The 11,596-nt window shown below is 25.0% G+C and overlaps 1 protein-coding gene across 1 annotated transcript; it reads right to left on the minus strand.

The window, feature by feature from the left end:
- Positions 1–1,963: 1,963 nt before the first annotated feature.
- Positions 1,964–3,312, minus strand: LOC101493758 (myb-related protein 308-like). The gene is made up of 3 exons (XM_004503806.4): positions 3,014–3,312; positions 2,810–2,939; positions 1,964–2,716 (listed from the first exon to the last, which is right to left on the minus strand). The coding sequence occupies exons 1-3, from the start codon at positions 3,144–3,146 to the stop codon at positions 2,098–2,100; spliced, it is 882 nt and encodes a 293-aa protein (XP_004503863.1). The 5' UTR covers positions 3,147–3,312; the 3' UTR covers positions 1,964–2,097.
- Positions 3,313–11,596: the final 8,284 nt, after the last annotated feature.

Raw genomic sequence — 11,596 nt, forward strand, 5'->3', positions numbered from 1 at the left:
CTCTCATTCATTTATTATTATTACAAGAATGGATAACGATAATTCAGATTAGGTACATATATGTATCTAGAACAAAGTTTAACTAACACAATAAACTAATAATTAAGTTTCAAATCAACATTTAAATAATCTGCAATCCATATCACATAAACAACTCAATTACACTTATATTCATACACTATATATATAATTCTTTTTTATATAAAAAATATATAAAATTCTATTATAATTAACTTATACAACTATATATATAAAATTTATTATAAATAATTTAATTTAGATTTCAATCAATAAGACATTCACGCATTAATGAGTCTGATTTTAATTAAACAGCATAACAATTAAAATTAAAATATTTGGTTCGATGTGTGTTTCCTAATTGTTTTTTTCTTATATTTTTATGTGTTGTGAATACTCCTTATACTCGTAATATTTTGGTTTGGTTCTAATATATAAACTTTTGCCATAAAAAATGTTATAAAGAGTTGAACTTCTAAATCTTTTCCACGCAAAATCCGTCTTTATACTATTTGAGTTATATAATACAGTCAAATTATAAACATACACTCCGCTTAATAATTTCGTTTCTAGATGGTTGGAAAACTTCAAAATCAAATTCAAACTCCGCTTATTTTATAATTCTTTTTGTATATGTTTTTATTCAGTCTTTCTTTGACCTTCTAATTCAATTCTACTAATTATGAAGACTTCAAATTAATTATTCGTCTACATGGATACTTGCTATAAAATTAACACTCTTCTATTATCTAAAAATAGTTATACAAAATGGATCAAATATTTAAAATTATTTTTTAAAATAAATTATTTAAATTACTTTGTTATTTGAGTTTTATTTTTAATATTATAATAAAAGATAAAATATTCTAAAACATTTAATTTTTTTAAACAAACGAACCCAATATACTATTCAATATTTTTATTATACTTTTACCATGAATACGAACATACTATTATACATAAATTAATTGAATAATATTAAATAAATTTTATATTGATAATTTAGTTATGGTATTCAATATTTAAAGGGTTGAGATAACAATTTTTTTCTATAGGTTGACCAAATATATGCCTTAAAAGAAACATGGAGTAAAAGAAACTCGAATCCATGATAAACTTCATATGGAGTAATATATTTATTTGCTAAATCTTATATTTTTAGATAAATTCCCTTTATTAATTACTACTCAGAATATAAAATTATTTAATATAACTATTTACTACGTTCATGTTATGTTATATATAGCTAGTTCGTATGATAAAAGAACTAACTGAAATATTATAACTTATCGAAAGTATTACTTAAAATTAAAACACAATTCATAAGAAAAAGAAAGGGTTGGGGAGAGGGAGAGAATATTGTGCCATCTATGTTTTCACTTTCTGAAATCAAAAGAGAATAGAATAAGACGTATTGTCTTGTTGTTGCTGTTTTTTTTTAGTTTGTGTGTCAAACAATATCCTTTTATCTTGTAAGTATTGTTATAAAAAATACTACCTTTTATCTCTCAAAAGATTTAAAAATAAACTAAAAATAGTTTATTAGCACAAAAGGAGCCTTTTCCTACTCAGATAGTTGAACACATGGCCACTAGTCAATAAACAATTCACAAGAGTTTTCATATTAATTTTACAAGTAAATGGTTCCGAGTTTTATTGAAGTTTTAAAATATAAAATCATAATTAAAAAAAATAAAATAACCGTTCAACATCAACAACTCAAATAGTACTTTTACTATATGATATTTGTAAAAAATTGAATTTAGTTTATTTTCATGTTTAAAACACGAAACACATTAAAATCAAGACGCAGCAAATAAGAGTGATATAAAAGAAGTACCCAAACTTATAGTTAAGACTACTGTTCAACAGTCAACGAACGAACATAGTATATAACAAATAATTAAAATAAATTTTTGACGGAAAAAAAAAAACACCAAAAATATAGTTCGAAATTGGATCTACTACAACTAAACTGTTCTTGGTCGTTAACATTGGTAACTTAAAAGTAATAGTCACAACGTTAAACAACTGAAATACAACAAAAAAAAAAGGCTAATTAGTTCCTAGAATTTCCAATCAAAACTTAAAATTCCCGGCTCCGAAAAATTTAAAAACATCATTGCCGGTTGGCGCAGGTTGTTGAATAGTAGCAGAAGGAGTTCCATGTGGATGAGTAATTGGTTTTTTACAGCTACAAGGTAATTGGTGATTATTACCGTGTAACCCTAAAGCATGTCGACAAAGACACACACCTCCTTGCCACGAATACAATGAAATTTGTTGTTGTTGAGAAGGTGGAGCCAACGAAAGTTCCAAATTTATGTGAGGTGGATATGGAGCTATTTCTTCTATGGTTACTCCACTGCTACTATTTGACACTGATTCTTCAACACAACCCGAATCAGTTACAACCACTTTTTCTCTGTTCATATTATTATTACTAAATAACTCAAACTCGCTTTTGTTGTTATTCTTCTTCTTCTTGCTGCTGCTACTACTGCTCTCGTTGCTTGTGGGGACCACAGGCAATTCAGGTTGAGAAGAAGCTACCACTGCGGCGGAGCCACCGTTGAGTGGTTTATGTGTGGAAGGATCAATTCCGCGTGTGAATAGTTTACGCTTGATGTGCGTGTTCCAGTAGTTCTTAATTTCATTGTCCGTTCTTCCAGGCAATCTCGCAGCAATTTGAGACCATCTGAAAATATTAATGATAAAATAAATTAAAAAAAAAATTGATTTAAAAAAAGAAAGAATGAAGGAAAAGAAAGAAATTGAAAAGGAAACATACTTGTTACCAAGGAAAGTGTGGAGGCTAATGATGAGTTCATCTTCTTGGGGAGTGAAATTACCTCTCTTGAGATCAGGTCTAAGGTAATTAATCCATCTAAGTCTGCAGCTTTTGCCACATCGAAGCAAACCTGTGTTGTGTTGTAGGAAAGAATGAAATGAAATTGTGGGAAATGAAGAATGAGAATGAAGAATGAAGAATTACCAGCTGCTTTGGGAAGAGATCTCCAGCAACCTTCACCATGAATATTGATGTAGTTAGTGAGACGGTCGTCTTCTTCTTTAGACCAAGCACCTTTGTTGGTGTGATCTTTCTCACAACAGGGAGATCTACCCATGGTGAATGAAAAGTGGAAAGAGAGAGAGAAGAAGAGAATATAAATGGGAGAGAGAGAGGGAAAGGTTGCAATTGACTCGGAAGACCTTCTTTTTCTCTCTCAACACTCAACACAGATTGACCGACTTGGTCACAAAAGACGAGTGGTTACAATTAAGTTTGTGCTTGCTTTCTTTTGGGTAGGTAGCTAGCTCTACTTTATATTTCCTTTTCTTTCTATTTGCATTTTCATTCTTTATGTCATCTTAATAAATTCTTTCTTATTTAAAGGAAACTAAATTTATTATTCAATACAAATAAAACTATTAAATTCTAATTAACTATTCTATTTTTTTTACAATAAATTATTCACTTGTAAAATAGTTTTTCTTAAAATATTTTTTTTTAATAGTTACGTCTCTTCACTTTGAAATTGTCATTTTTAATTTATAAATAAATATAGCATTTCAATAATAACACTTTTTATTCATAAAGAGGCTAATAAATTCTCAACATCTCTGCCCGCTTATTTTAAATGACTAATAAGGTTTTTCTATATATAAAAATTTTGAATTTACAAATTTATATATACACGTCTTCCACACACGAATGTGTTGTCATATATGGCAATTAAACTTTATCCCATTTGGAATACCAAAAATAATTAGTTATTAATTAAAGGTACATTACAAACCTTTTTAGATGAAAAAAATACGCGTAAATTAATTCCTTCATTTTAATTTATTTGATATATATAGGCTGGATAGACTTGTTATATACATTTAACGTTATGTGTAATCTTATCTTATCTTAATTATTTTTTATTTTCATTTTCTCTTGATAATAACTATTTTTAAGAGAGAATGAGAATAATTATTCTCAGTAGATTAAAAAAATTAATTACATAACTCACATACTTTTTTCACTACCTTAATCTTAAAACGTGGAATGGTCTCTCTTCATCTTCTATAGATTTTTTCTTCTTGTAAACCTCATTAAGGCCAACCACGTACACCTTTGTCCTTAACCACAATATGCCAATTGGGATGGAGGCTATTCCCTCGGTTGTGAACAAATTACGGTCTAATTTAAAGATATCATCGAGTAGTTGGTTTGCTATGTAGCAAATCGACTCAACAATCAAATTCTAAATACAACAATATTTACATTATTAAACCAACCCAACCCTTATTAATTTTTACCATTTAATACATTATATATAAGGAATTATATATACTATCATATATAATCGATACATATCATTAAAGAAAATCGTATTCAAAATCTTTTTGACAAAAAAATTAATTATTTTTATTCAAAATTAATTTATTCAATCATCGCAAAAGGAAAATCTCTATTTTATCTTACAAAATTATTTCTTAAAATTCAACTATGAAACAAACATCGTCATCATGCATGCATGGCTGTCAAAATATAACATTCTTACAGTAAATCCCATTCTTAGAAATATAATTATTTTTTAATTCAATTAAATTTGTTTGTAATTATAAATTTAAATTATTTAAGTTTACATAAACAGAAAATTATAGAGTAGAGGAAAAATAATTTATTATTATTATCAAAAAATTTAAATGCTATATATATATATATATATTATAAATAATTTGAATTTATAATTGTAATTATATAAGAATTACTCTATAAGATAGAAGTTTTTCTCCTTTTCTTTCACATCTTTCTTTATTTTCTTATTGATCCAAGTGCATTATTGTGGTGACTATTGTAAATTTGTAAGTTAGTTTAGCAACTACCCTCATGGAATTAGTTGGGTATGACGACAGCTTAAGATTAGACCACACTACATTAGGATAAAATGGTCTATGTTTGTATAGTACCCCTATGAAATAAATTATAGGCAAAAGTTGATAAAGTTATGTATATTTATATAAATACAATTTAAATTTGTAAAAATATTTGATATATTAGAATATAGATTTAAATTTAAAATATTTTTTATATTTAATATTTGTAATTTTTATTATAAAACTAAAAGAAAAACACAATATAGTGGATCAAATTTAATTTATGTAAATCTAAAAATAATTAAGTCTATTTCAAAATTATTCTATGGCTAATTATATAAATTTGGTTGTAGGAAAAAAATGTTATTAATTAATAAAATATACTTTAGAGATATTATAATTAAACAAAAAAAATTATTAATATTTGTTTATATTTTTATTATAAAATATAATATTTTATTCTATTTATATTTTGAAAATAAAAACTGCAAGACCTACTAGAGCAATTGCTTTTTACCTACATCCACGTGGTTCATTAATCCATGTAGTTTAAAACAGGCAATGTCTACCAAACATTTTTATGGGTACACCCCAAAAAACTTAATAATGATTCGTTTTCTCAACTTTTAATGCGTATATGGTCTTCCACCTTTCCACTTTCTTTATAACTACTTGTTTATTGCTTTATACTAGTACTTTATATAATATTTCTTTTATAAATATATATTCTAGAAGATTTTTTAACTTACTCCACTCACTCTTGTCAATTCAGCTTTGGTGAGTAACACCCCCTACCATCCATTCTTGAGATCAAACACTGTTTATATCTATACTAGCGTGCCTTTCTTTAATTTGTTTCACCTACTAGCTATGAAAAATGAATTAGGAGTACAAATATTGATTGTTTTAAGGGTAGTATAGACAACTAGGCAAATATCATATCAACTTATTTTTACCTTGATAAAATTAAGTTTTTAAAATTAATATAGCACATATTAAAAATAATAAATAGATAGATAATTTCATTCGAATTGAGACAGGGATGTAATGATAATGACAATCTACATTTGTGGATTCAAATCTATCTCAATTTTTGATGAAAAAATATACTTTGGTTGAACATAAATATCAATTTTTCTCAAAATTTTAAACTCGAAAAATGAGGTTGGAAGTGTTAATACTTGAAACTTAGGCATTTACCTTCAAACTCATTATTCTATTCAAATTATTATTATTTTTTAATTTTTATATACATATAATTACTTATTTTATATAAATGTATTATTATCCTTGAATGTTAAACGTTGCGTAATTGATGAAGATACACAATTTATGATCCAAGAAAATATATGATTGTTGCATCTCATCTTGTTCTTGTGTGTGCATGATCAAATTTGTGAGGCATAAACAAAGATCCATTAAGAAATTCAAACTTGTCATTTATTAGTACTAGTATGTAATTCGTGCGTCGTATGGAAACAACGATTTTAATAAATAAATTATTATATTAATTAATTTATATATATATATATATATCAAATTGCATAAATTTTATTGATATTAAAAAAATAAATTGACTTAAAAAAATTTAGAATAAAAAAATTAAAAAAAATTTAGTTATAACTTAACTTAAAAACTACTTTCTTATATTATACGCTCAATGTTATTGATGAAAAGTATGACTCTAACCCAACTCTTTAATCTGACTCAAATGATGATACCTTACTCTTTAATTTTACAAATAATCTTTTTTCTTTCTAAAAAACTTATTATAAAAAAATACTTTCAATTTTAAACAAATAAAAACAATAATTATTAAAAAAACTTAAATAATTAGATTAGATGAAATAAGAATTTTAAAAATAATGGATATTTAGTTATATAAAATAAGTAAATTAGTAAATGTAAAGATGAGTAAGTTACTTAATAATGAATTTTTATTTTTATTATTCAACCTACGTTATTTATATGAAATACATGACATTTAAGAATTCATATAAATTTTGCTGTATCAAGTGGCAAAATATATTTCATTTTAGTACTACTCACAAAATACTAAAGAAAAATAATTTTCCCGTTACAAACAAAAAATTACAATACACATAAAAACTATGAGTATCTTTTATCTTTGAATTTGCATGTTAGTAATATAGTAGTTTTTAAATTTGATAAAATAGTATTTGAAGTTTGAAAAACCATTACTTTCAATGAATCGATGAAATGAATTGTTTCTTTAATTCCTACATAAAATTTATATTTTCTTAAATAAATTATTATTGTTCTCTTCAATGTTCTAAAAATTTAATTGAATTCATGGCTAAGAAGTCTAAATAAAATTTATATTTATTTAAATAAATTATTATTATTTAATTAATATAACTGTGTCCCAACACCACAACTTAGAATCAAAATTATTAGGACGGGCATGAACTATTTATGAGAGAATTTAAAATGTGAGTTATTAAGAGAAATCTTGTATAAGAGAATAGAAATATAAATACACAAATGTACAATTTGTTGACTATTTATGAGTGAATTTAAAATTGGAGTTATTAACGCAAATGTTATATAATAGGATAGAAATATATATATACACATTTACAATTTTTTAACATTAGTAATTCGTGTGAACATATACTCCAGAAAGTTGTTAGACGCAACACGGACAAATACATAGTTTCACCAGGAATATTAATATCAAATCGAGAAATAATAGATCACGAATATTAATCTCAATACTATTTTCATTGCATAAAAGTTTTGTTTACTCATTTCTTGGAGAAATTGAAGCAACAAACTCTGATGGAGAAATTGAAGCAAAAACTGTATATACACAAACAATATGAATGATATTTACAAGAGAGACGCAAAAAATGAGAGAGTACCGAAGAGAGACAGTTAAAGGAGTACGAGAATTAAGAAAGAAAGTCTGAAGGAATTAAAAGAATTCGTAGATTAACGTAAAATAAAATAATTTTTTAATTAAATTAATTTGAAGCAAATAATTCAAAAAACTGTCAAGTCGTGGTGTAATTGACTGTATTTTGCTGTTATTCTTTTTTTTTTTTTTAACTGGCTACTAAATTCTTTTCAACGGTTGAAACGTGTACCTTATTTTCAATTCATTCTTTTTTATTTTCATTCTTTTATTTTTTTAATTGGCCATAACTTTTCAACTGACGCATGTACAAAGTCGTGTAACATAAGTTTAATTTTAATATGAAGAAAAGATATATTATTTCTATTAATAGAAACATAAGTTTAATTTTATTATAAAGAAAAGAAATATTATTTCTATTAATAGAAACTTGATATCTTATAACACTCTGTTTAGCTGACACGTGTCAAATTTGTCAAATTATCATCTTTGCTTTATTATATTGTATAGATGGCTTTTGTTATGGTATTCCCCCTTCTATGGTAATTGTTTCCAACAAGAATTGGCACATAATAACAGAAAGCGGCGTTCACTTGAGTGAATATAATAAGAACTCATTATTTTGTAAAGGATCAAAACTTTCTTGATCTCTATTGTTGTTATTTCTCACCATTGAGAAAAGAAAAGAAAGCAAAGCAGAAAAAAAAAAATGCTCAAATCAGAGGTTCTAATACCATATTACAAATCTAAACAAGAAAAATATTTAATATACATTTTTATTAATTTTAAAAAAAAAAAGTTACATCGAATTGTTGTGTCTTACCATTTTATATACAAACATTTGATGTACATGTGATAAACTAACAATTGGTTGTAACTAGCATAACTAACTATTAAGTTATAACAAAATAACTAACAATTGACTAACTAAAAACAACTACGACTAAGGACTTTACATTGTGAAATTGGTTGGCTAAACTGTCTGTCTGGCTTCACTCTTTTTATTTTTACCTTTGATTTCTTACACCTTTGATAGCTACTATTGTATATGGATATCCATTTCTCATTTGATTATATATCTAGTGGTTTCATTTTTTTGGGGGATTTTAATTCTCATTTAAAATAAATACGTTGACTAATTTAATATTTAAGTTTAAATTAGAGATTATAATACATTAAATATTAAATTGCCATTTTTTTTTTTAAATATAAGAGAGTACTACTATATTAATTATTATGTTACTAGTATTCTCCCTTTCATTAAATTTGTATATTGTGTGCCTCTCACACACACAACTATCAAATTTTGAGTTTTAATATAGATTAAGATATTCATCACAACAATATGGACACTTAACTATTGAATTAGGCCTTAAAGATAACCACATTTCTATATTAGTCATTTAAATTCTTCAACTCATTTAACTCAACTTAAACCATTTTTTGAACTATCAAACCCCTAAACTAAGGATTTAATGATGTTTTATTATAACATAATATTGTTATTAGTAAGTAGTATTTCTTAAAAAAATATAACAGTCTTTTTCAAGCTCCAACCAACCTCGCATCGCATCCAACACAGTTATGTTATTTTGGGCCGGCCATGTCAATTTCTACGAACATGGTTGGTAAGCCTCACCTTCCGACCTTAGTTTTTTGTTGTTTCTAGAAGCACTAGAAGAAAAAATAACATTAAAGTAATGGGAAGAATTTGAGGAGGTTGGTAATCCACCTTCTTCTCCATTGTTTTCTTACCTCATCTATTGGAGTGAGTGGGCCATTCCATTGCGTGCTTCTTTCATGCCACACTCCATTCTCATGCTTTTCAACCTCTTCACCTTATTTATAATTATAAATGTTATTTATTTATTTATTTATTTCTAAAACAAGTTTTTTATGACATGCTACTCGTATTTTTATTATAAATAAAAATAATTAACTTTATACTCATTAAAAAGATAATTAAATACAATTATTATTTTAAATCTCATAAAAATATCAGCATATTCCAAAAGTGTCGTTGATAAAAGTTTGTTACATGATAATAACAGCACCATTAAAAAAAAATAGAATTTACAAGAATATTTTATAATAATAATTATTTAATAGATTTAATTTATATATATCAATGGTATAAATTTTTTTTTATTGAAAATATTTTAAAAACTAATTAATCTAAGAAAATGATACCATAATATTATTTGATTAGATATAAATAAAAAAAGTTTTACGATTTATAAAAATTAATATCTTAGTTAATAATGTAAAAGTATATTATTCGTTTAACACAGAAGAAAATACATAATAGCCGAGTCATTTAAGCCAATATATTTTATGGCAGCTCAATCTTCACTTGGCATATTATTTGAAGGTTTAATTGCAGTTTTATTTCTTCTATTTTTATTGATTCACGAAATTGGTCTTCTATTTTTGAAAATCAACAATTTTGGTCCATCCATGTGATTTTTTAACTAAAAAATATGTGTAAGATTATTTAAATAACGTGATATATGATATGATTAATACCCATAAAATTGGCATAAAACGTCATAAAAACTTATATTTCAACTTCAGTAATTTTTCATGTTTTTAATCTAATTAATGACACATGAATAATTAATTATTCTAGATGATTCTACATTATAAAATTGTATATTACAAATATGTCAAATTATCGTTTTTTTAGTTAAAAAATCTGGAGAAAGAATCAAAACTGTCGACTTTTAAAATAGAAGAACCAACTCCGTGAATTAATAATAATAGAGAAACTAAAACTGCAATTAAATTATATGCTAACTGTTATTTAATTGATTATAAAAATATCTTATTTTCTTATCGACACACTATTTCATATTGACAAAAAAATAAAAATACTCTAATTATTGACTTTGTTATATATCTGAATCAAGTGTTTAATTCGAACTTTCATCTTATTACAATTTTTATTATAGATTTCAGTCTTTTTTTTTTTTTTTTTACAAAAATTTAAAATCTTTTATTATATGTAGAATTTGATTCCATGTTATTACAATTGAAAAGTTTGATTAAATGCACTTTAATTGTATATATGTTGGCATGAACCAATTAAAAAAAGAAAATCGTACTATATATTATGGAGAGAACTTTTGATATCCATGTAGGGTTTCAAAAGAAATAGGGAGGTTTGTTTTCACGGTAGGTAGCATGAAAGTAAGATTTATTGGAAATTTTTGAAAATATTAAAAGATAAGAGAACAAGTCACCAAAATGTAGGCCCAATAAAAGAACATATGAGTTATTCGTTTGGAAATGGACAAGGCTTTACGCAAATGCAGGAAGGGTCGAAATATCCGTTAGAACTTACAATGACCACTTTCGTAACCTTCATTCACGCATTTCTCTCGACACTTGCTGCTTAACCAGCAAATATAATCCCTCTATGTGTCCTTGCACATTTTAACCTTTTCTGTCTTAACTGCAATATTTCATTTTACCACATCACACAACATAATACAAATATTTATCAACTTTATTAATTAATAATTAATTAGTAAGATATATATTTACTGTCTAAAATGTTCAAACACATAATTAATACTGACAAAAAATTGTGTAGTCCATATAAAGACAAAGCTAGCATACTTTTTACTAGTGAAATATAAAGAAAATATATTTTTAAATATAAATAAATAAATAAAAAATATAAATTACATCAATATTTGATTATTTATGTAATTTTTGAAAAATCAATAATTGAATATTTTAGTTAAAAGCATAAAACAATGTAAATTGTTAATTTACACATTTGGTAAAAGAGGTGATCATATATATATATATATATATATATATATA

The sequence above is a fragment of the Cicer arietinum genome, chromosome 6 (genome assembly GCF_000331145.2).
Source record: "Cicer arietinum cultivar CDC Frontier isolate Library 1 chromosome 6, Cicar.CDCFrontier_v2.0, whole genome shotgun sequence".
Classification (NCBI taxonomy): Eukaryota; Viridiplantae; Streptophyta; class Magnoliopsida; order Fabales; family Fabaceae; genus Cicer; species Cicer arietinum.